Source organism: Podarcis muralis, chromosome 1 (genome assembly GCF_964188315.1).
Source record: "Podarcis muralis chromosome 1, rPodMur119.hap1.1, whole genome shotgun sequence".
Lineage (NCBI taxonomy): Eukaryota > Metazoa > Chordata > Lepidosauria > Squamata > Lacertidae > Podarcis > Podarcis muralis.
In genome coordinates, this window is record NC_135655.1 from 80,159,037 (window position 1) to 80,184,646 (window position 25,610).

At 43.2% G+C, this 25,610-nt stretch overlaps 1 protein-coding gene across 3 annotated transcripts; it reads right to left on the minus strand.

Moving 5' to 3' along the window:
* Positions 1–202: 202 nt before the first annotated feature.
* On the minus strand, positions 203–25,608 carry SAXO4 (stabilizer of axonemal microtubules 4). Of its 3 annotated transcripts, XM_077932602.1 has the most exons (16): positions 25,421–25,608; positions 24,877–25,082; positions 23,962–24,071; positions 13,643–13,792; positions 11,916–12,033; positions 11,067–11,220; positions 9,067–9,195; positions 6,649–6,712; positions 4,609–4,697; positions 3,443–3,502; positions 3,191–3,271; positions 2,450–2,566; positions 2,245–2,339; positions 1,382–1,546; positions 1,169–1,256; positions 203–353 (listed from the first exon to the last, which is right to left on the minus strand). In XM_077932602.1, exons 1-15 carry the CDS (start codon positions 25,439–25,441, stop codon positions 1,169–1,171), a joined length of 1,647 nt encoding a protein of 548 aa, XP_077788728.1. In that variant the 5' UTR covers positions 25,442–25,608; the 3' UTR covers positions 203–353. The 3 variants fall into 3 exon arrangements, with proteins under 3 accessions (XP_077788728.1, XP_077788730.1, XP_028592976.1); XM_077932604.1 differs by lacking the exon at positions 3,443–3,502; XM_028737143.2 differs by lacking the exons at positions 23,962–24,071; positions 24,877–25,082; positions 25,421–25,608 and adding an exon at positions 17,780–22,041.
* Positions 25,609–25,610: the final 2 nt, after the last annotated feature.

A 25,610-nucleotide genomic window follows, 5' to 3' on the forward strand; every position in this document is an offset into this window, starting at 1 on the left:
CCTGGTTCAGAGCATGCATCTGTTTTGGTCTGCCTTACATCTGGCACCTGCACATGAGGCCTCACTGTGATCATTCCACCCCAACCCTTCTGTTTCTTCAATCTTCACCAGACTCTTCATGAAAGTCATATCCATCTCTGCTTCCAGGGGTCTTTCTATATCCATTTAGATGCTGCGCCAGTTCCATTAAACATACCAGCAATATATTGTTTGAATTTATTTAAAACTATACAACCTTTAACAGTAAAATATGAATGATGTGACAGCGCTATCACTGTTGCTCCTTCCTTAGCATGTGGGATATTGTTCTGAGGCCCAAAGATATCAGTGTGGGGTCCAGTTTGGAACAGAGGCTGTAAAGAGGCAGAAAGACTAAAATCAATCACTAACCTTAGTCTAAGCTTTAATGTTAGACTAACGTGTGTGTGTGTGTAAACGGCATAGAGGTTTTAGTTACAATCAAGCAATATACCAGTTTTGTTGAATAAATAGCCTTAACAGGAAGGTTGATGTTGAAAGGCAGAGAGAATGGAAGTGAAAAATGTCCACATTTGTCTTCCCCAGCAAAATTAACCCATGGCAAATTTCCAGGACATTTTTGTGTATGGAAAAAGTGCAGTTGGTTCTATGAAATTTTACTTTTCAGAGAAGAAAAAAAGCGCTGGAGTTGTCTGTATGTATTCCTGGAATTCATCCATAAAACCGTAGGTGTTTCCAGTCTGTCACTATTTTCAGGTGGAATCCAATCATATACCAGAAAATTCAGGTTGCATGCATATAGTTGATTGGGAGGTCTTACACAAGAAACCTGCTTCCCTAAATGATCAGACATTTTACAATAAGAAAAGTGATGAGGGAAAATGTTCTGGAAACTGGGATAACAGTTGCTTGGATGCAATGTCATCTAACCTCTCCATGAACACCAGAGTGAAAGCTCATTAAATAACTAATGTTTACTAATCTCCCTGCAAACAAATCAGAATGAGTGCCCAATAAAAAGGCCGTCTGGTTTGATTAAACCTGAGAAGCTCTAGACTCCAGTTTCCAAACAGTGGCCAAATTAAAACAGCATAACACACAATATTGCCCTTTTGACTCTGCAGGTACCTCTCAGATGCTTGATACTGCCAGCCTACTGTCCAATGATGCAATGGGTTATGTCACTTACTTAGTTGGGCACAGTCGTCTGATGGAGAGCAGCAAAGCGGCGGTCATGGGGAGAATCACGATAGAATGGATCAACTGTTGTAATTGTCCTGAAATGCAGGAGGAGAAAGAATTACAAAAGAAAGGTCAGTTGGGGAAAACATAGGGGATTGAAAGAGGAATCATACAGTAAAGGAAGGTCAGAGAAGAAGAGCTACAACAAATCCAAGATTACCTGCCAACATGAGGATGGATTGTCCTCAAGGTCTCTGTGGCATTGGGGTCAGTGCCTAAGTCAGTGGCGTGGTTGTTAGTAGCAAAACCACCAGGCTGCTGTGGCTGGATCCCTCCTCGTGTCCAGCCTTCCCTATCCACTCCCTTTGGAATGTTTTCATAAAACCTGAATGAGAGAAAGGGTGAATTATTCCATGTGTAGTCGAACTCACCTGCTGCCTCCGTTCTCCCTCAAACAAAATCAGGTGTGTGTGTATATATATCCTGCAAACAATGCACTTCTACAAATATCTGTTTCAGTACACGCCATCCACACAAACAGGCCCAACAGCTGCACAAACCTTTGCTGTTCCAGTACTCCCACAATGCACTCTCTAAAGCCACTGCATGAAAAATACCTGAAGGATAAAAGACCTGCAAGGCTTTTATGCAGATAGGACAGGGGTCAGCAAACTTACCGCGCCTCGGGCCAGTGTCTCCAGCGCTGATCACGTGGCAGGGCAGGGGAGCGCGTGCGCACATGCTATTTCCAGCGCACTTCCAGGTTGGAGGAGCACCGGAAATAGCTCATGTGCATGGGCCTCCTCCAACCCGGATGTGCACTGGAAATGCAAATAACGTGCATGTGCACAAGCTATTTCTGGTGCTCCTCCGATCCGGAAGTGGGCACCGCGCAGCGCAGCGCCAGTAAGAGTGGACACCAGGGGTCACCACAGGCCAGATAAACATGTCCCTCAGGCATTATCCGCCCCATGGGCCTTAGTTTGGGGACCCCTGAGATAGGAAAATGGTACCTTAACAACAAGACATAGCCTGGGAATGTTACTTCTCCCAACACAGGTGGCCACCCAGTGTCAAACTTACTTGGAGTTATAGCTAGTCAGGAATCTGTTGGGCAGATCTGGATCATGTGCAGGTGTCACATATTTAAGGTTATTGAGGCTGAATCCTGTTGGTTCCTGCATAGAGAGGTCCATGAAAAGAGTAAGGGTCTAGTACCATAGGAGCAGAGCAAAGTGCCCAACAGATTATGAAGACGTAAGGCCTTGAGACTGTAGTTCAGGCATACCTTGTGACCCACTTGTTCCCGACCTAGAAGATTGTTCTGTGTCTGAGGTTGATGCTGAAGCCCTTGGAACTGAGAGTGGCTCAGGGGACCTGGTGCCTCTACATCTGGTGGAACCGTCTGTGGAGATTGAAGGTCATGAGTGAAGGAACCATTGTGGGCAGTGGAGGCTGGTCCATTAAGGCCCCACCAACCTTGCCTGCCTCCTCACAATCAGTCCATGGGGAGGCAGTGAGTGTCAGCTTCTTCCTCCTTTGTCTCAACCTGCCTGTCATTGGCTCTTGACTACCGCCTATTGTTGGCCTCCTGGCCTCCCCCCCCACCAATCCCAACATGCCCCAGCCACCCCAGGTTGTAGGAGTTACTGAAGAAAGGGAGGCAACAAGGAAGACTGGGATCGAAATGAGGAAGGTTGTCTGTAAGATAGCCACGGATGGTAGTAAGAGGAACAAGCAGAGACTCAGGAGAGGCTTCTGTTTGCGGACTCTGGCAGTGGAAGACAAATCCCAGAGAAAGCAAGAAAAGGGCCTAAGGAACAAAGGCAGGTAGAAAAATAGGTCACGTCAGGCAAAGCTACATGAAAATGTAGATAAAAGGAAATAAGAGGTGCTGGCAGGGAGAGAGTGGCAGAGACTTCTAGAGAGAGCAGTGAAGGGAGATTGTGTAAGTAGGGAAGCAGTTGGCAGAGGGAATGTACTAAAGGAAGCAGGACAGGTCTTCTGGTGATAAGGGAGTGTCACTTACTGGGGTACGGCCAAGATTCTGCCGACTGAATCCAGATCCCCTCTCAGAACCCTTTGACAGGACTGGTAGGAACTCATCACCCTGTCAGGAGGGGGGGACATATTAACGGTGAGTACATCACATGCAAACAGCCAACAAAAGGAAATACAGGAAGGGGGAAATGGCACTTTTGCCTAACCGGCAAAGCACATCCCTTCAACTGATTTTACAGGTCTCCACCAGTAACAACCCTATTACAAATGGTCTCCTTACATGTGCAAAGGAAGATGGCAGATAATCTGTCTTGGTAATGCTGACTCCTGGAGCGCTGCTCTGCAAAGCAGAAGACAAGTACTGAGACTCAGGGAGAGGAAAGTAGACAAGAGGAAGCACCGGTTCCATTACAGCTTCTACTTGGGAGCAGGCAAGCCTGTCTTAGGAGCAACTAGTTCAGCCTTCCAAGATACTGTGCTGGTTGGGACTGGTAGGAGCTTTTATCCAAAGCACCTGGAAGGAACCAGGTTGGGAAGGGTTGAACTAGTGGTATTTTGTCCTTAATTGCATGGAATCATATTCCTGCTATAGTGAAACTGCAAGGACCTATGGACTGCACTTGAACATTCATGGCTAAATGTACAGAGAAACTAGATTTGTTTTTGCCTTTAACCTCTCTTAAAAGCAAAGTACCCACAGACCAAGACTCAGGTACAGGAAAAGTGGAACCTGTAACAAAATATTGCAGGGTAGAATGCTCTTGTTCTGGGTTCTAACTAGCTAGTGATCCCCTTCTCCAGGAAACTTCATTCCATTCCTCCCACCCTCAGCAGCAAGCATGCCATGCCCACTGAGCACGCACAGTCTTCTTGGTGCTTTTAGGTTTCTGGAAAACCTGGAAGTTCTTCCAAGCCTGCTAGTACCTCTTTTGGGTATGTGCTTGGTGCCTTTTTGGCTACATAAGAATAGGCACTATCACATCATATGAATATATGAAGAGCCTTGCTGGTTCAGGTCAACAGCCCATCTAGTAGGACATCCTGTTCTCACAGTGGCCAACCAGGTGCCTGTGGGGAGCTCACAGGAAGGACATGAGTGCAACAGCACTCTTCCCGCCAGTGATTTCCAGCAACAGCCATTCAGAGGCATACTGCCCCCAACAACGGAGGTAGAACAAAGCCATTGTGGTTAGTAGCCACTTATAGCCCCATCCTCTGTGAATTTGCCTAGCCTTTTAAAGCCATCCATGTCTGTGCCCATCGCTACTTCTCGTGGGGGCAAGTGCCTTAGTAAGTGAGGAGCACAGGGGTCAGGAGAGATCGATCCACTGTTCAAACTAACAAGCAACTAGAGCAGAAGCACCATATTCCACTGGGCTCTGCAGGTTAATGCTTAATGTGACCCTCGGCAAGAACAGCAGCATATACAGAGTTTACTGGAGAAACCTGAGATTTGTCCATAATGGGGTTTGCCAGGCAACCTTCAGTAAAACCAGTCTCTTCTTTGGCTCCAATTGTTTTCTTCTGCAGGAAATCTGTATGGGGGGAGAAGAGAGGTGAAGTGATAACATGAGGAAAAGGAGCACACTGAAAAAAGAAGGCAGAAGACTTCTGTAGATAGCAGTGGCGACATAACAGTACAAAAATTAGACAGCAAGCTGTTGGCTGAGGAAGGCAGAGGGCATGGGTAAGATAAGTGGTGAAAAGGTGAGAGCTGTACTTTACCCGGTATTTAGCTCCAAGCATAAAAAGGTGTGTCAAACTAATAATTCCACACTCTGACCTGCAGAAACATATTTAGCAATTCCATCTCTCCAGAGAAGAACCCACATCTCCTTTCCCTGCATTATATTGCACTTTCCGACTGTGCTACCAGCCAGACCGCTGCACCACATACATTCCTGCTCCTGTTCTTGTAGTGTATGTTTCTCCTTGCGCTGAATACCACTTACTGGGGATCACAAATGGGAGAGGGCTACTCATGATAGTTCAGCTAGTTGGACAGGTTTGTGGGTTCAAGCCCCATGTTGGGCAAAAGATTCCTGCATTGCAGGGGTTGTACTACATGATCCTCAAGGTCCCTTCCAACTCTGCAGTTCTGTGATTCTATGTTCTGGCTGTGAGCTTCCCATTGGCATCTAGTAGGCTGTGCTAGAATGGAAAGGGCTTTGGTCAGATTCAGCACAGCTGTTACAAAAATGAAAATCTGCAACAGACTAGAAAGAAGGCCTCTGAACTGCAAAATTCCAAAGCAAAAATCAGACGTGTACAGAAAAAACATTCTTTCAGAGAGCTGCATTGATTTTTCACTGCCACCTTCAATGTGAATTTATTTTCAGACATGAGAGTGATTTGTGCATTTATATCTTGCACATGAAATGTGACAAGCTGTCCCAAGAATTCCAAGTTAGACTTCCATTATAAAATCTCTAACCTCCACCCCCAAGTTGCAGAAGATGACTTAAATGTCAACTGGAACATTTTTAGAAAAAAAGGCAAAAAACAAATATCCCAATTTACATTTTAATCTAAAAATTTCTGAAGACTGTGGGTGGCAATATTGATATGTGCCACCGTTAAAAAAAAAAAAAGAATTCAGCTGGGAGTTATTTGTGATTTGGATCTAGTCCAGACTACTGCTTTAACTTCCTAAATATGGATTTAAAAGAATTTTAAATTCAAAGAACACGGAGGTGAGAATGACATATTGCAGCATTACATAAATACAGAATAAGAAAACTGGTCAAGAATATATCTCAGGATGCTACCTTTGTGAAAGTGGTACTATATTACCGTATATATGGTCTATTTTTAATAGTAAAGTAACAATTTAATGCAGATCTAAGAACACTTAATTTTCTAGTAGATGGTGACCAGCTTCTTTGAATCAAACTGAATCTGTTTCTCGTGTTCCCTTTTTGTTTAAAGACTGCCTATCTCCTGAAAACCATACTGTGCCTGGATACAAAATGAAATATCTAGACTGAACAAACACAAGTGGCTTCTTAACAGAACCACGGACTTCAAGTATCCTTAGAGCAAAGATGGAGAACCTGTGGCCCTCCAGTTGTTAGACTCCAGCTCCCATCAGTCCCAGACAGAATAGCCAAAAGTCAGACTGATGTGAATTGTAGTCTGATGGCATCTGGAGGGCCCCAGGTAAGTGTATTGTTTACTTAGATGATACATGTGTGCTTAGTCTTGGGCATAACTCACCTGTCATTACATCCCTGAAAAATGTCACGTAAGAAACACAAGAAGCATTTATCACTTTGATGTGATGTCTAGCTGCCTAAATACCCCCTTCTAAACCAATGGTGGGGAACCTTTGGCCCTCCAAATGTTGTTGAATGACAATCCCATCATCCCTGACCACGATATTGGCAGGTTGATTGTTATGAAGAAGCAGACAGCTCCCTTTCTTATGAGTGGAGTATCAATATTGTGGACGAGGATGAAGCTCTGTCAGCTATGAAGAATAATTACCTGGTTGTCCTGGAATGTCGAAGCGGTACTTTGAGTTGTACTCCGTGGACATGTAGTGAGGTCCCTGCAAATATGCAAACAGCAGCAGAGAGTAAGACCAAATGCTCCAGATGGAGTCTCCTACTTGCCCTGCCAGTAGGGTTTCCAATGCACTGTTCCACATCCATCCTGCTTCTCTGTTTAAGGGCAGACCAATTATTCCTGGGGTAACAGTTCTCAGCTTTCCGAAGTTATCTTGCTCTCTCCCATGACTTTATCATTTATCCTTTACTGATCCTTATGCCTGGAACTCCCACCTCTCTCACTTCCTGCAAACCCTTCCTCAAAGCCTGTGTTTTCTGGGAAGCATTTGGCACGACCCCCTGCTCCCCATACACTACTGTAACTAAGACTAAGCAGGCACAATTGGAATAATCTCATATTCTTCCCGTGTTTTCCTGTAGCGCCATTTCCCTCCACATGGTCTATTCTGCCCCCATATGTCAATTTCTACATTTTAAGCAGTGATGTAGGGAAACTGGGGGTACAAAACTTCACAGCCTTTTTCAGTCAATGAAGTACCAGGGTAATTGACACAATCCTTCTTGCTCTGATTCAAGCTTTACTACCATTTGTGGCGGATTAGCATTGGAGAAGTCAGAGGATAAGGAAAATAATCAAGGAGAGACTTTTCTTTGGTCGGGTTCCTATGCTGCCCTAGCAGTTTGAATAGCAAGTGTGTGTGTGTGTGTGTGTGTGTGTGTTGTTGTTGTTGTTGTTGTTTGTTTTTTTGCATTTCTAATTAAAAGCTAAAGATTGCATTTACAAGTTGAACAGCGCTAGTGCCCCACCCATCCTGCCACTGCCACTAGTGTAGCGGTGATGGCAGCAACAGCAGCAGCGACAAAATCTTGTGCAGTCTCACAAAAATCAATTTCATGCAGTCTGCAATATCTCGCAAGAGCACCACAAGATCTCATCGGAACCCACCACCATCTCTGATGCTTTGTGGGCACCACTGCACAACCTAAGTAAGAGAGGCTTTGACAGGGGATGTTTCAGTGACAGGGTGGCACCTTCCTGTTTCCCTTCAGGCAGCAAAACACCCCTAAATTCAACCTATGCATCCAGCATAAGAATTGCTGAGTTCAATGGAGCTTACTCCAGGTAACTGTGTGTCGGATTGAAGTCATGCTATATGGCTGATCAGGGATGTGAACCCAGGTTTCACCAGCCAAATTCTAACATGTTAACCAATATGCCAGGTATCGTCAACCTTTTCAGTACCCAGGACCCCCTTTTAATCCAAACTTGCATTTGGGGATCCATTTCTTAAATCTCTAACATATGTTTGCATGGTAGTAGTGCTCCTGTTATGACCCACTTTTGATCAGGCCGTGCCCCATGAATGGGTCCCGACCCACCAGGTAAAGGACCAGTGTGCTATACCATCCCTTGTCAATTCACTATTCTAGGACTGCATTTTATTCTGTCACACTTTCCCCCCTCTCCCATACAGACCACCTTAGGATGACATCACGCTTGTTCATAGTTCAATGATTGAAATGTTGAGTGATGACTTGTAGGTGTGAAACAACCTTCACAGATCAAAGAATGCAGACTAGAGCTTTCCTATTAGCTCACATCACCACAGACAATACTTTTCTATGGAGGCAATTCACACCTTCTGGTGCAAGTCATCAAGCAAGGAGACAGGCATATGTGAATCAAGCTTTAGATCAGGAGTGAAAATGAGGACTATGGGGATAAAATTGGATCACTTTCTATATGGAAAGGTACTTGGTTTTGCAGTAACCCAGGGAGGTCAAGCTTTTCCTGCCAATACTTTCACTGTATGCTAAAATATTGGTTTTCAACAGGTTTGCTGTGAGCAGCAGTGCAAGCACAATTTAAAAAAAATAAATCGCCCATTGCGGATTATGAGGACACGAGTAGAGAAAGTCATGCATAAAATGGAAACTCCCCTTTTATTTTACTGCATCTGGTGGTGGATATAAGAGCCAAACCTAGGACCCTGGATTCCACACTGGCCAACCAGATGCCTATGAGAAGCCCAACACCAGGACCTGAGTGCAACAGCACTCTCTCTATTTTTGTATTTCCCAGCAAATGGTATTGAGAGGCATACTGTCTCTGATAACTGAGGTAGTACATAGCCATCAGGACTGGTAGCAGCCATTAAACAGCCTTATCCTCCATGGCTTTTTCTAATCTCCTTTTGAGGCTGTCCAATTTGGCAGTCGTCACTACATCTTATACAATAGGAGCAAGTTCAATAGCTTATGCACTGTGTGAAGAAGCCAGACCTTCTGGCCCTGAGTTCTAATGAAAACTCCCCTTTATACCTCTTCTGTGATCAGGTACTGCCTAAGCTACAGTCAAATGAGGAAGGGCCCATTGAACTAGCAGCTGACTCACATGTCTGGCATGTTCCACATCGACAGAACCTCTTCCATACAACTTGTGCAGGTCAGGGGTATGTTTAGGCTCCAACCCTGTTATAGCTTGGGCTCCCTGGTCTGCTGTGTCAAAATGGACTTTCTTGACCTGCAAAATGAAGCCCAGCTTGCAATTTGGAAAGTTAAGTATGAATACCACAAATACCAGAACTGAAGTGATACTGTTCAGGGCTATTGTTGAGAAAGGAGGGGAAAGAACAGTCAAAAGTGAGCAGGAAAAGGCATATATAAAATGCATCTTGTATTTGTCCCCTTCTCAGAAGTGGTAGGGAGTCATCTTCTTCATGGCTGAGCCCTTGATCACAGCTCTAGTTAAAACATTAGGAAGCCAGTGAGGTCAATCAGTGAAGCTACAAGGCTTCATGCTCCCATATCTCATTCATTTCTTCATTTTCCTATACACCCCAAACAAAATAATGAGAATTTCAGCTTATGTGTTTCCAACAGAATAAAGATTTTAATGTTTCCTGTGGCAGTGAATGCCTTGAAAAACATGATTACGGGGGTGGGGTGGGGTGGGGGTCTGAAAGCCCACAATATAGAAGGCAAATCAAAAGAGAGACACTTTGTTTTTAGTATTCACACAACTGTAAAGCAATTCTGAAATTATAGAGGAACCGGGTTTGGCAGATACTAGGGCTCAGTCCTACTGCACACTTCCCAAGTCTCAATCCCTCACACAGCTAAACTGTTCTCAACACAGTGTCTGGGTTTAAAAGGAAGCGATCCTTGTTCAAATGCCTCTTTTCTACCACAACATGTTCCACTTGGTATATAACCCAGGTCACAATCATATTGGCATGCACACACATACACCAGCAGCAGCTCTCCTTAGCTCCATCCTGCACTTAATTAGAACAATTCATTAATGAGTCCCAGTGCTTTAGGTGCAGAACTGCCAACTGGACAATATTTTACTGATATGTCTAGTAAAAGCATAGTCTGGTAGTATATAGGCTTCTGAAAACCCCACTAATCTTTCTCAACAAAACCCTAGGCTATCGAGCTTCACCCATGATTACTAGTCTATGTAGCAAGCCTCATATGTGACTCAGGAATGTCCACTCTGACTCTCAAAGGTTATGAATGGATCACTAATACTAATGTACACTTATGCACTCCTGCCCCATAACCATCCATATTCCAAACCTTAATTTACTTACATGGTGCCTTTATCTATAAATGTATCACATTACAGCACAACTTTATGGGCATTTACTCAGAAGCAAGTTCTACTGTGTTTAATGGGACTAGTAAGCATATTTAAACTGATCAGAGTGTGACTTAATTCTGAACACCAGCATTTATGGGATTGCACTGCACCTACTGACTTCTTTCTGGCTCCTTGTACCATCAAAACGTGACTCCTCTTCACATCTTGTATTTCTGAAGCTCTGTTCATTTTGGATCCTCATATACACTTGCCAGATCACATCAGTTTACACATCCTGGCTTTTGTGTTTTGCCCTGCATCACAGTAGATTCTCTTTGACCTCATGGATATATAGAGAGAAGCCTGGAAATGGAATGACTCCTAAATGCTCAGAATTTAGTCTTGCAAAACATCCTCCTTCCACACATGCACTGCCACAGTTTTGTGTTGATACATCGGATTGAAATTCACAACGCAGGTGATTCATGTATGCATTATCAGTTATGGTAACTATCAGGCACATGGCCCCTTTAAGAGAAAAAGCTATGACCCAGGATGCAGGCTCTTGGAGAGCTGACTCAGAAGGATGGAGAAGCTGCTCGAATAAAGGCCTTGCCACTTGCTAGATGGATGTCGGACTTTGAGCTGCCTCATTGCTGAAGCTCTAAGCTCCAGCCTTCCTGAACTGAAGAAATAGCCCAAGCCATTATTAATGGCACTAGGTGATAATTTTGGCACATTACAAGCATGTTCAATAGCACAACAATCCACCACACAGAGGCAAATCCTAGGTTTGGGATACTTACCTCTTTAGTGGTGGGGAAAGAAAGAGGTTTTTCTCGAACATACCCACTCCCTGGCTGGTACACACTCCAGGGAAGAGGATATTTCCCATCTGGGAGCTCAAGAGGCTGGAAGTGCTTGGTTGTTGTCGATTCATAATTGTCCTGAAGGAGCTTCCTGGTTTCGGAGAAAAGACTAAGCATGAGAGACATCATCATCATCATCATCATCATCATCATCATAAATTATTTATACTCCACCCATCTGGCTGGGTTTCCCCAGCCACTCTGGGCGGCTTCCAACATAATATTAAAATACAATAGTCTATTAAACATTAAAAGCTTCCTTAAATACACAGCATCTGAACTTAAGAGACACAGTGGATTTTAATCAGGTTATGTTTAGGCATGTTAGAATTGTGCTCTAAAGACAGCCATGCTTTCTATCTCCTAAAGTGATGCGTTAGTCCAGGCAACCCAAAAGATCACTGTCTTTGGCTCTTCCAGTCATCTACACTGCATATGGATACCACGGTGAAGTGCCAAATGCAATTGCCTTGCCATAGACTTTGTTATTGTGCTTTGAGGGAGTACAAGTAAAGCAAATGCAAGCATGTCACTGACTCAGATGTGACATGAGCATTATGAGGATGTGATTATGTTTCACAGCTTTCCCCAATCTGGTACCCCCAAAATGCTCTGGGCTACAGCTCCCATCTGCCAGAGCCAGCACAGCCAATCACCAAGGGTGGTAAGAGCTGGAGCCCAAAACGTCTGGAGGGCAGCGGGTTGGGTGGTATGCAAAGCACAAGACAGTTTCCCTGTTCTGATCCATCCCAGTTAATTTCCACAAAGTATACGACCAATACCTACCCCACAGTTGGATTATCTATTTTGTCTAGGCTTGGCTTGTAGTGGACGACGGGACGGTAATTGGTTTTGTATCCTGCTCCAGAGTGGATGCTGGTCCGAGGACGAAACCCTGCTTGACCTGGCAAAGGAAAGGGAGACAATGGCAGATCTGTATTGCCTGTTTATATATTCACTTACTTACTGCATTTATAAAGCACTGTTTTCCCACTGCACACTCAATACAGTTTACAATATAAAATAATAACTATCTAATTGTCAATTTAGGTAGGTAGCCGTGTTGGTCTGATGCAGTCAGGGAAAAATAAATTGTCCAGTAGCACCTTATAGACCAACTAAGTTTGTTCTGGTATAAGCTTTCGTGTGCATGCACCAGAACAAACTTAGTTGGTCTATAAGGTGCTACTGGACAATTTTTTTAAAACAATTTTTTTATCTAATTGTCATGACGCAGAAGGAAAGAGATGGGGAAGGAAAAGGAAAACCAAGTGAATTTGAGTATACTAACTCTTGCATGATTGGAGCGAGGTGTTACATAATGTTCAGGTGGGATGATCACTACAGCAGAGGAGTGGAGGAGCTACATGGCAGTTGACCCCAACCGAATCAAGAGAGATGCCGTGGGGCAGCTGCAAATAGTGGCTGTTCCAGGAGGACAGGGGCCAAATGGTAGTTTGTCTCAGCTAGGCTGATAAAGTGGTCCTCACCTTTCCCCCTAATGCACCAGGTATGATGGCTCCAGATGGAAGCTACTCTGGTAGGAAAAAGGCAAATGGAAATTGGTGCCAGCCAAGCTGACAGAGGAGGCCTCACTGCCATTTCTCTCTCTGCAAAAGCCACTGCAAGAATCAATTCTGAAGGATGGAAGCTTCATGCATGTTAGAAGGTGGGAAGGGGTGGGGCTTCTCCAAGAACATTCTTGTAATCTTTGGTGCTTTGACCTATGATAATATCTAAGCTTCAAATCGAGGCTGGGTCCTAATGTCAAAAATCCCAACTGCATATTATTTCATAGTCTTATGTTTTATATCTATCCATATTGTCCATAATATTTGTTACATTACAAGTGGGGTTAAAACCCTGCCAATGTTTTATAAACTTTTCCCATTCTTTCTTGGATTTCTTGTCTTCTTGGTCTCTAAGTTTCCTGGTCAGTTTTGCCATTTCAGCAGAGTTTCACAGCTTAGTTTGCCAGTCCTCTCTGGTAGGAACTCTTTCTTTCCATCTCTGGGCTAGTAGCATCCATACTGCTGTTGTCGCATATATGAAAAGTCTTTTCTGTTCCTTTGGAATGTCGGTACCTCATAAAAAGGCTTCTGTTTTTTTAACAAAAGTTTTCAATTTATTTTGAATGGGTTCCCAACAATCAAGGCTCAAACGTTACTAAATGTTGCACATGATGGGAGCTTGAATCTCATAATTTTATTGTTATTCATGTTTTTATACCATATTTTATACTGCTTTTATAATTAAGTGTTTTAAAGTGTTTTAAATTTGTTGTTAGCCATAAGCCCAGTTTTTGAACCAGGAAGGGCGGGGTATAAATAAATTATTATTATTATTATTATTATTATTATTATTATTATTATTATTGCAGCAACAAGCCTGGGATTGGGATTATGCCTGAACAGCCTACCATCCTTTTGGGCAGGTAACACTTTCCTTTGTTTGATATGACCAAACTAGCCACAGATAAGATAAATCCCTTCCCTTATTGAAGATGTCCTTACCATAAGCTGTGCCATAGCTGGTACAGTAGAATTTCATGGGGTCCATACACCCACCAGAGCTAGTTTTTACATAGGGAGAAACAATCCCTAGGGGGAGACGACCCATCTTCTCTGAAGATACAGAGGTGGATTTACTGACGAAAGGTTTCCCTGGAGGAATAGAAATGGAAGATGATTGACCACTAATCATTCTGGATAGCAGGAATGTGGCTCAGCCTCTGGACAAAGAAATCAGTCTGACTTGAAGCAACTGTTCATGTGCATTGTGTGCATGTCTCCTTAGAAACAGTGAGGTCACACACACAGCATTGTGATGTCACAGACTCAGGATTTTTAAAGGGAGCTAATGATACAAACCAGGCCATTTGTGGTCTTAATACATCAGGGTCAGGTCTTAAACGCTCCTTATTGGTTGCAGGTGCACTGTGGCTCAAGTGAAGCAATGGAACCAACTCCTTCCACAAAAATGGAGATACCAGAATATACCATTTTACCTGAAGATTGTAAAAATATTCAACCTTGCTATTCAGTTCCAATTGGCAAGTAAGACACCCTCAGGGAAATCTCTGTTGAAATGGAGGGGAACCACACAAGAGTAGGGTGGCACTTTTCCTTTTTATAGAGGCTTCTAGAGAAAAGCTTCCAGAAGGATTTGAAACACTGAAGATCAAGTAAAATGTTCAGGGATCTCCCAGTACTGGGTGGGTGGGTGTGAGTGTCCTTCCCTCTATGAATCAGGAACCAGTTTGTATGATAGTCCCCACCCCATGCTGTAGCACATGGATTCTGCACACTCCACATAAAGCACTAGCTAATCTGTACCCCTCCCACAATTTCTGCCTGTCCTTTTTCTAGAACTCTTCTATTGCATCTTTCTTGCTGTTCTTCTGCTGTCAATATATGAGTGCTTGTGGTGATTGTAGCACTGCACTATTATCAACATGTTTTCAATCTAACCACCTCACATTTACAATAACCTCTGAGTGGGAAATTGTTATGCTCCATATTCATTTCCAAACCTCCATTTTGTGTCCATTGGTGAGCAGCTGTGAGGAACCACTTTTTCTTATTTTTCCTTCATAAATTCTTTTTTTTTTTTGCAAAATTTGTATTAGTTTTTATAATATCAACAACAAACAAAACATAACAAACATAAATCATAACCTTATTGAAAATAACAGTTATTTACTTTGTATAACGACTTCCTCGTTTCCCCTTACTTGAATTTCATTGCATATCCTTATAACGGTTTTCCAAATCCCAATTTTAATACCCTTTAAATTAAACATTAACATCTTTAAATCTTCTCCTTCTTGTATTAGACATATTATTTTATCAGTTAACATAAATACAATCCTAAGCCCATTAAGTATCTGGAAGCTATTTCCAATTATTTTAGCATTTTTCCTTCATAAATTCAACTGCTTTGTTGTGAAGTACCACAGAGAACTTTCCATTTTAATTTCTCCGCCCTCCCAACACACCTGAAGTGCTATACATGTCTTGACAAAATAAATGGCACCAGTTAATAGGTCAGTTGAGAGACCACCTTACTCCTTATATATACAGCAGATTATTGTGTTCTGCAGGAGTCTCCCTCAAGTTCCAAAGATCTTAGAATCCCAGTTAACAGTAGCTGAGAGGAAGGCTTTCAGTGTTGCTGCCCCTGTTCTGTAGAACAGCATTTCTGCCAAGATATGGCAGAGGCCACTTTTTGCACATTCCAGAAACAATTGAAAATATATTTGTTTTGTTGGGGAAATTTCTCACAGACAATTTAACCAAGCTTTCCCAGCTGGCTGAAGAGGTCTCTGCCTTAGATTTAAAAGCAATATGAATGAATACCTATCTCTAGGAGGTTTTTTTGTGTGTTTTTTTTGCATTGTTAGTTTTAAAAGCAATTTTTAGCTGTTTTTATTATATCCTGCATTGCAAGGGGTTGGACTCAAAAGACCTTCGGGGTTCCTTCCAACTCTATGAAAATCCAACACACATTTAGAGCTCATTATTTCCCCCAAGGAATCCTGGGAACTGTAGTTCTTTATGGGTGAACTGCAGCTCTGTGAAATGGAAACTACAGTTCCCAGGGTTCTTTAAGGGAAGCCATGTGTGTGGCATGTGCTTTAAATGCATGGTGTGCATCTACCCTAAATCATTTTGGCACACACACATAGGTAATTCGTAAGTAAGTAAATAAATAAATAACCTCCCAGCATGTGGCAAAGCACGGCTGCCACTTTGGCGGGGGAAGGAGGCTCCAACCATCTTCTGCATTTGGAAGCCATGACCAGCAGCACCACTACTTGGCCAGTCCTGCAGCATCTCACCCACGTGGCGAGGCTCTCCTCTTTGGAGCAAGGGCAGGGAGAAGGTGGAGACAACAACAATAAATGTTGCAGATGACGCCTCCTGCTTTGAAGTATAGCATACACACAGTTTTATTGTGCTTTTGCATGGGTCGTACACTTTGTGTATTGTCTTGATGGGGGGGATGGGATAGAAAATTACTTATTGCCATTCACTGCCCCTTTTGTCAGGGACACTGACGCTAAGATTTTTACCTTCTTAATAAGTTATGTGTCTAGGACACATGCCTTTTTACCATAAGAACTACTGCAAAATTATTAACAGTGGTTACAGACTATTCTGCCCATCTGTCTAGTCTGGCTGCTGGCTCCCATGTTCCCTCCTGGGCAGGTGAAGCCAGGAAGCAGGGCAGGTGTGCAATAGACCCCTCCTGCCACCATTCCCCAGCCACTCGTATTCAGAACCATCCTACCTCTGATCCTGAAGACAGGATGTAGCCATCATGACTAGATGCCAATGACAGCCTAATCCTCCATGAATTTATTTAATTCCCTTTAAAAAAACATTAAATCGAGCAGCTATCATTTTGTCTTTTGGTAGTGAATTCCATAGTTTAACCACACGCAGTATGAAAAATACTCCACTTTCAGAATTAACGAGTCCCGAAATGCTAGGACCTTTCCTTGTAAAGTTTGTATTGGCTGCCCCTTTCCCGAGCCTTTTCCCGCTCTTCTGTATCCTTTTTTGGGCAAGGCAACCAGAACTGCACACTGTATTTTAAAGTGTGGACACACCACATATTTGTATGAAGATGTTTCCTTTCGTAACAAAGCAAACTCTGAATTAATATTTTCACGCAGCCGTCTCAACATTTGCACTGAGCGTTTCCTGGTTGGTCGCCATCAGCTCAGACCCCATCAGCATATAGGATCTTTTTGCCCCAGTGTGCATCACTTTACACATAGGTGGTCATTGTTGTGCTTGGAGGTGGACTAGGACCTCGGAGCCAGGCTTGAAAACCCTGCTCAGCCATTAAGCTGACTGGAAGCCACAGCCTCAGAGTCTAACCTACCACACAGGGTCGCTGGGGATAAAATGGGGAGGAATTGATCCATGTACACTATCCTGAGCTCCTTAAGTGGAAATATGGGATATAAATGGAATAAATAAATGAACTGCATTTGCCATTTTAATGCCTATTCAGCAAGTTCCACTTGGAATCCCATTTTGTTTCTATTGACCTGAATAATTTGATGGTCTCAGAAAATAGCCATCATTGTAGGAAACATTGCTGTACACACCAGACATGTTCATACACATATCTAGGAACCCAGCAAGAGAAATGAGATGCATACATATGTCCTTACATAGGGTTGTGCACAGAGTGTAGGGGAAAGACCTAAATCAGGTATTAAACCACATGACCACATCTAAACAGATTCTCCCAAAACAGCAATTAGCCGTTGCCCCTTATCTTGTCGTTTTTCTAAAAATTAATATTTCTAATCTTCCAAGCACAGAAAAGGGGGCGGGGGAAGGACTATTTAACTTAGGTACAGAAGCATAGTTCAGGGTCAGACCACATGTTTTGTGTCCAAAAGATCTAAAGTTCAGTCTCTGGTAGCTCCAACCAAAAAGGTCGTAAGCTTGCAGAGTTGGGGAAATCCTTGGCTAGTCACTTCCAGTCAAAGTACTGAGCCAGTGCAGTGCAAAGGAGACCAAAGGACACTGCAGAGAAGTTTGTGAGACAACATGAAGCTAAATCCACCATGGACAGCAGCCTGCAGCCACCAACCCCATTTCGCCTCGCGAGGATGACATTGTCCTTACCTGTCCCAACCAACGGGGCACTGCTTGCTGGCTGATGGTAGCAAGCAGAACTAGATGTCCAAAAGGAACGAACCATTCATTTATTTAAGGAACTGAAGTTGGGAACTTGACGGACGAATGCAGAAAGCTGAAGTCTAGCAGCATGTAACCTAGCAACCAGCACCTAGCAACTAGCTCGACAACATTGCTCTCCTTCCAATGGCCTTATAGTTCAGAGGGTATTGGGAGCAACTGCAGGGGCCCTGAGCACACATGCCCAATACGTACATGAAATCGTTCTGATTATTTGGATTCCTAAATATAGCCCTCACGGGGTTGAGGTCTGTGTGTTTCCTGAGCCATTGTCCCATTGTATTCAAGTTGAGCTACTAGATAGGAGCTGGGGAGGTATGCTGCAGTTGAACAAGGTAGAGTCACCAGAATCAGTGCTGCCCCCACTCCCATGTCCGTAAAACACAGAACAGTACCAAGTGGGCAGAAAGGAACATGTGTAAGGCTGCGTGCCTACTAAATGTCTGCAGTCACAGCTGTGCAGTGTAATTCAAGTGTAACTTTAGATGTCCGGCGCACAACTCTTGAGAATTTAAGCCTTCGCCACCATTATCCCACCTCCCAATGTTCTGCATTTGTATCTGCGAAATAATATTGAAATGCTATTGTAAAGTCTTAGCAATATGAGTTGTGGGTTTCAGATAGCTCAGTTTTGGTGCTGTGTGATTCTGTTGCTTACCTAGGACTAAAATAAGTGTATTTGTGTTAAGTATATTTTACTCATGTCATTGAATGTGGCATTGCTTGACACAGAATCTCTGCAATCTGAACTCTGACACGGAAGAGAAATCTCTGAGCATACAAAATTAAAGATATGTAAGTTACACATCACTTTTGATCAAGGCTGCATGTGAATATTTAGTACTGAGCAAACATCATCATCATGCTTATAATGACACCATGTGGTAGTTTAAAGGTAATGCCATAGACTAGGTGGCTGCAAAGAAACATGTAACCTTAAGCATGACTTTTAAAGTTCTGTGTGGTAAGGGGTGGAGGGGAAACCAACTCTAGGAGGGCCAAGCTGTATTTCAAATTGTCACACAGCTAGCAAGTTTTAATAGGATTTTTTTAATTTAAAAAATGTACATGACATAAACCATGTTCTGTAGAAACCCCTGGGTGTCTGAAAGTGTTACTTATATGATTATTGAAGAAGTCATTGCTGGCCGGAAGAAAAAGTATTTATGTATCCTAGAACAATTTCAAAAAACTGTTTTGAAAATACCTGACTCCCAGTAATTGACTGAAAAGTGGAAAAGAGCCTAACAGGGTTAGACACAAGTCACACAGTACTGTTTTCTTCTTTTTGCACCATCAACTTCTAAAAATAGAATAGCGAAAGTTCATTCAGGTAGGAATGCTAGCAGTTGATTGGGTGAAAAAAGGAAATACAAGCAGACTGAATAAACAGTGTATGTTTATGAAAATTTATGAACAGAGACATAGGCTGATCTATTTGCTTTTTTATTTTTTAGTATTTCACATAAAATTGTCAAATGGAAGGGTGGTCCCCTTTGGAATAAGGAATTTGGAGTGAAGAACCTTGTTTTGTCAGCAAGTGGCACACATTTTTGTGTTCTGGGAAATGATAATGTTCTTTAGTTAAATTCTACTTTCAGCTTCTAATTTTTTGTTCTCATTTTGTCTATGTTCAGAACTGCCCTGTGATCTTTGAATGAAAGGCACTATAAACATATAATAAATCATAGAATCATAGGGTTGGAAGGGACCCCAAGGGTCATCTAGTCCAACCCCCTACAGTGCAAAAATCTCAGCTAAAGCATCCATGATAGATGGCCATCCTATCTGTTTAAAAACCTCCAAGGAACAAGAGCCCACCACCTTTCACGGGAGTCTGTTTACTGCCAAACAGCTCTTACTGCCAGAAAGTTTTTTCAAATGTTTAGTTGGAGATATTCATTGTTTAACATTATATTGTGTACTTCTATATTAAACTTTGCTTGGTATAGCAAGTGGGTGGGAATTATTCTACATCTGGGGGTGGGGGGGAGACAGTGTGAGTATTCACTAACTGCCAAACTCATCAAATTACAACAACTACAAAGGACAGACAGTATCCATTTAATGCAGCAGCTGCCACTATATCTGACGGTAGCAAATGAGGAAAGAGGAGTGAAATGAATAGACACCGATACAGATAGGGTCAGCAGGGAGGAAAACAATAACCATGTGCCACTGGTTTTTACTGACAAGTGCCAGCTAAAACCTTGAGTCCCAAGTTGGATTAAGGTAGTTGGGTACCCTGGCGCAATTCCCAACATATGACTCTTTTCCCCCCACAAAAAACACATGAAATAAGGTACCACAGAATAGGGGCTGCCGTCCACTCTGTGAAGGAATTAGGCCCCTCTGTGCATCCACTGTCACCGAGTAGCAGTAATTACATCTGCCTGTTGCCAATGATGGAAGAGAAGGAATGTAGGGCCACTCCACTGGGACAGCTGAGAGATCAGAAACTTTTGGCAGCTCCTCTCCTTGCATTTTCCCATCCCAGCTGGTCATTAAAGCAACTTGAAAACATGGATTTGAACCAGAGTTTGCTTATTTCCTCCTAGCTCCCTCCATTTCCTTTTGTGTTCTGTATTTTTAGATTGTAAGGCTGAGGGCATATATAGTGATTTTAATGATTTGTAAGCTGCTCTGCGAGCCTTTTTTGGCTGAAGAGTGGGATTAAAAAAATAAATAATAAACACACACACACTGCCAAGGACATAGACAAGGGCAATATGCAAGGACCAAATCTTCCATATGCAGCTTGTTAATGTTGGCCTCATTGATCTACTGAAGATGTACTAGCAAACAGGACCAATATGTACAAGTTCTGGTGGAGCCTTCAACTGATGTCTCAAAATTCCTGCAAAAATATTTGTGGCTAAGAATAAGAAGAAAGTCTAGGCTAGGGACACAGGAGTTGTAGCAATTGGACAAAGGCAGTAGCAAATGCAACCTATCAAGCAGAATGGAAGGAAAGTGATGGGCACATCCAACAGTGCATAGGCTGACATAGCTGAAAACTGGTAAGTACCGTATATCCAGGACAAGGCTGCACTTGTGGGGAGGCCTGAGGCAAACCCATTGCTGTCATGTACTGCATGGAGTCAGATCACTGCACCAACTCCAGCAATTGGCTTAAGGAAGGTACCCTCAGCATCTAAGATGCCCAGTAATGAATTACTTATATGGGGTTGCTATGAATATGGATATTCATTAGTGAAAATACACTTATAGCATAAAGAGTACTATAGACTTCCACAAATCTATGATTCTCAATCATTTGTTCACCTTTTGGACAGAATCATACAATACAGAAATCTGCCCAGGAATCCTGGAACTGAGCAGAATATAAAATAATACTACAGTTGTATAAGAATAATGATAATGATAATTTATTATTTATACCCCGCCCATCTGGCTGGATTTCCCCAGCCACTCTGGGTGGCTTCCAACTGAATATTAAAAACAATACAGCGTCAGACATTAAAAACTTCCCTAAACAGGGCCGCCTTCAGTTGTCTTTTAAAAGTAAAATAGTTGTTTATTGCCTTGACATCTGCTGGGAGGGTCGTACCTTGGAAGTTGAACAGAATCCGTTCCGGAAGTCCATTCAACTTCTGAAACGTTCAGCTTCCAAAGCGCAGCTTCTGACTGGCTTCAGGAAGTTCCTGCAGCCAATTGGAAGCCGCAGAAGCCCCATCAGACGTTTGGCTTCCAAAAGAACATTCGAAAACTGGAACATTCACTTTCAGTTTGCAATCATTCGGGAGCCGAAAAGTTCCAACTCTCAAGGCATTCAGGAGCTGAGGTACAACTGTGATTTGTTATGTATAATTTAACAACCATGTGCATTTCTCAATGAACAAGAACACGCAACAATGCCTTTTGTTATCAATCACCCTGCAGTCCTATACCAGTGGGATTGCTGAAGTGCATTCTGAGTCAGAAAAGGTACTCTGTCAACACTTCTATACCTGTCTTCTCAGAAGTAAGTTGCATTGAATTTAATGGGAGCTATAACCAAGTATCTAAAGGACCGCATCACTGAAGCTTTATTATAGATAAGCAAAGCATGGAAAACAGACCATTCAGGAAATATTTCACAAGAGTGGGACTCAAGAGGCCTAAATACCACAGTGTGTGCTTCTAGGTTTCAAGAATGTATGGCCTTCTCCAGAAACCACAGGATCAGTGTGAAGCTTCAACAAGATACTCAAGATCTGGTTGTTGCAGTCTCTTTTCTCTGTTCTTGTTTTTGGTAAACTCTCTAAGCATCTCCATGACTTCATTTTCAAAGATTTCGGGAGCAGGCTTTGCTTCTTTGGGGAGAAAAAAGGAAGAAGTGAAACAACAGTATAAGCTGTGCTACCAATGTCTGAAGATTCTGTACACTGAGGTGCCCACCAGATGTTGGATTCCAACTCAACAGTGCCAGCCAACAAAGATAAGAGTTGTAGTCCAGCAAAATCTGGATGAAAACACATTGGCTACCCCTGCTCAGAACTACAGTCTACAGATCTAGTAGGTTTTCAGAGATCTTTTTGTCACTGGACTTAAAATTATTTGTCAAGCCCCATTTCAAAGACATCCCAGTTAGTGTGTTAAGTACAGAAAAGGAAACAAAATGGAATGCTTGCTTTGCAAACAAGCGAAAGACATTTTTTATGTGACAGGGAGCAAGAATGTTTTTGGAACTTCTTGTAAAATGGCAGTAGGAAGTCTCGGCCCGTGGCCCTAATTAGGCTGGTGCAGGTCACATGAGGCTGTTGCCCACAACCCACAAGATGTCGTAAGTGAAATGGGGCAGGTATGGGCAAGAAAAGAACAATCAGGAGTTTAAAGTGAGTTCTCTATTATTTCTTTGAAAGAAGGGTTCTCTGTCAGCACCAATCAGCTGATTAATGCAGACAGGGAGCCCTGCTGGGAGTCAGTGGCACTCCAAACAGAGCATTTTCTCCTTTGTAGAGAAAAAACGACTAGCTGTTTGGAGCAAACACTTTGAATCCTAATTGCTACCTCCAAATGGACTTCAAAGGTTCCCTGTAATGCTCATCAGCTGATTGGTGCTGAAAGTGCATCTTCAAAGAGGATTGTTGTATAGTAACCCATTTGAATGTTGATAGGTGTTATTTGATGTATTATGCCATCAGGTGACTGACAGTTGGGTGGTCCCATGCATCTGTCAAAGTTGGCCCATGGGAAGCAGGGGGAAGCAGAGTATTGGCTTACTGGCCAGATCCAGTTCCCCACCCCTGCCATAAAATATATAATATACAGTGGTACCTTGGGTTACAGACGTTTCAGGTTACAGACACTGCTAACCCAGAAATAGTACCTCGGGTTAAGAACTTTGCTTCAGGATGAGAACAGAAATCGCACGGCAGCAGCATGCCAGCAGCAGGAGGCCCCATTAGCTAAAGTGGTGCTTCAGGTTAAGAACAGTTTTAGGTTAAGAACTGACCTCCAGAACGAATTAAGGTCTTAACCTGAGGTTATTATCATTATTATGTATTATCATTAACTATACAGCAATTCTGCAACCTAAAACTATACTTGTTAAGGAGGATGTTAAGTTATACTAAATTCAAAAAGGGCTTACTGCAAATAAAAATACATATGTTTTAAAGGTAGAGTATACATTAGTTATACTCTTGATCAACCTGACTGCTAGAGTTGGAATGTTTATATGGTGAACATGACAATTTTTAGACCCTGCTCATAGCTAAAACTGTATTTCGGATTGTCAGTGACAACCTTCTAGGACAATCACACACCTTTTCAGGACAGAGGTCGAAATATTACATGTACTATGCTGCTGTGTGTGGTCCAGAGGGCAGTAACACGAGAGCAAGCATTTTCTGTGACGGCTCCCCACTTGTGGAATGTTCTCCCCAAAGGGGCTTGCCTGATGCCTTATTTACATATCTTTAGGCATCAGTCAAAAACATTCCCGTTCTTCCAGGCTTTTGGCCTTTTTAACTGTGTGCAGGGAGGTTATTGTTTGTTACTATGTTATATATTTTTATATTATGAAATACCCTTCATAAGACACGCCCCCCAAGTCACATAAGAGCCAATAGCAAGTGACCCCAAAATACAGTGTTTTGCTTTACCTGTTGCCCAGTAGTAGATATCCCAATCATTGCTGGGCTCATTAATCAGGCGATCATAAAGATCTAGCTGTTGCTCATTCATTCGATTCAGATTCTCTTTGGCAAAGAAACTATGGGAAACAATAAAACAGCATACTGGGAAAACCAGAGTAGGTAGAAAAAAAGATACAGATACCACAATGTAATAAAAATACTACATTCTGGCTATGCAAGTGTCAGAAATTTCTGCACACCCATTCAGACAAACAAAAGGCATTATTACAGTTCAAGGTCCAATTCTCTCCAGGCAAAAGCACTGAGGAGCAGGGCCACTGAGGGGTGTGGCCTTTGAAGAAGAGTCCCAGGAGCTGGATAGAGGGTCCCAGAGGGGAGACCACATTCATCCCCAGGTTCCCCTCTACCAGTTCAAGATAAACCAGTGTCTGACTATACCCTTGATAACAAAGAGAAAACAGAATGGACAATCTTCTCCTTTTTCCTCTATAAGCTGATTTTCAATATTTCATAACAATGCTTCCTAGTGGTGTCCTTGGATAAGGGTATTTCCAAGTGCAAGGAGAGTGCAACATTTCTTTTTTTAAAAAATGTAGGTTTATAAAATGATGCACACTATGGAGAAAGTAGACAACAATGATTAGGTACTCACTGTTTTTCAGCTAAATTTCCAGTTGCATTTTATAAGTTTAAACTGCCCAGAGAACATACGGTAGTTTCATCATTCTTATCTCTGTTTTATTATACATTATAAAGTATAATAATAATAATAATAGAAAAATTCTAATAAAAGGGGGGGGGAGAGATACTGGAGTGTGGGAATTTTAAAGACTCGATTCTTAATTTCGTTACCAGGAAACAAGTCCAAGTTGAAAGCAACGAGGAGGTTTAGGAAAGGCAGAACAGAAGGCGACGGCTCACCTGAGCAGGAGGCAGTTCTCCAGCATGCCCCTCTTGCGGCTCTCGTACAGCAGCCTCGCGCGCTTCCTCGCCGGGGCTTCGTGGGGCCGAGCCTGCCAAGGCGGCAGAGGGATCTCCAGCAGATCCCGCCCGGAGTCGGAGGGAGAGTCCCCGCGGTAGCAGCACTTCGACGAGCGGAGGACGCAGGCGGGGAGCAGAAAGAGGCGCTGCGAGACAAACAGGCAGGGAAGCGGCGTAAGGCAACCAAGGGCGGCAGAAGCAGCGTCCGACCCACCACTCCGTTACTACGCGAACGCGCCGGAGCTGCTGCTGGTGCGACGGTTGGGGAGTCGGACTAGGACTCGGGGAGGCCGTGACGCTCAGAGAGTGACCTTGGGGGCCAGTCGCTGCCTCTCAATCTCAGCCTAGCCCGCCTGGCAGGGTTGGTGTTGTGGGGATTAAACCAGGAGGACTAGGCGCTCCACCCTGAGCTCCTTGGAGGAGAAGCGGGGGGCACGAATTCAACAAATGCCTAGGTACATAATACACATCTCCCTTTACTCACGCGAACGCTCAACGCCGCCATCCTGGTTTCCTCCGCAGCCGCTCTACCCTTCACGGCCCACCATAGACACAGAGCCTCTCAGCTTCTCCACAACGCATGCGCCCTAAAGCCACCTCTCGGCCTCCCGCGCCCGCTTCGGAAAAGCCTCCTACGGAGAGCGGCCTTTTCTGTTTTTGTTTACTCTTGCGCG

What these genes read in the sequence shown, in the direction of transcription:
- SAXO4 (XM_077932602.1), bottom strand. Translation starts at nt 25,441, where the DNA reads ATGGCGGCGTTGAGCGTTCGC. An exon ending in TATCTACTACTGGGCAACAG is followed by an intron (nt 13,793 to 23,961) that starts GTAAAGCAAAAC and finishes CTATTCCTCCAG; the next exon opens with GGAAACCTTTCGTCAGTAAA. An exon ending in CTGACTAGCTATAACTCCAA is followed by an intron (nt 1,547 to 2,244) that starts GTAAGTTTGACA and finishes TCTCTCATTCAG; the next exon opens with GTTTTATGAAAACATTCCAA.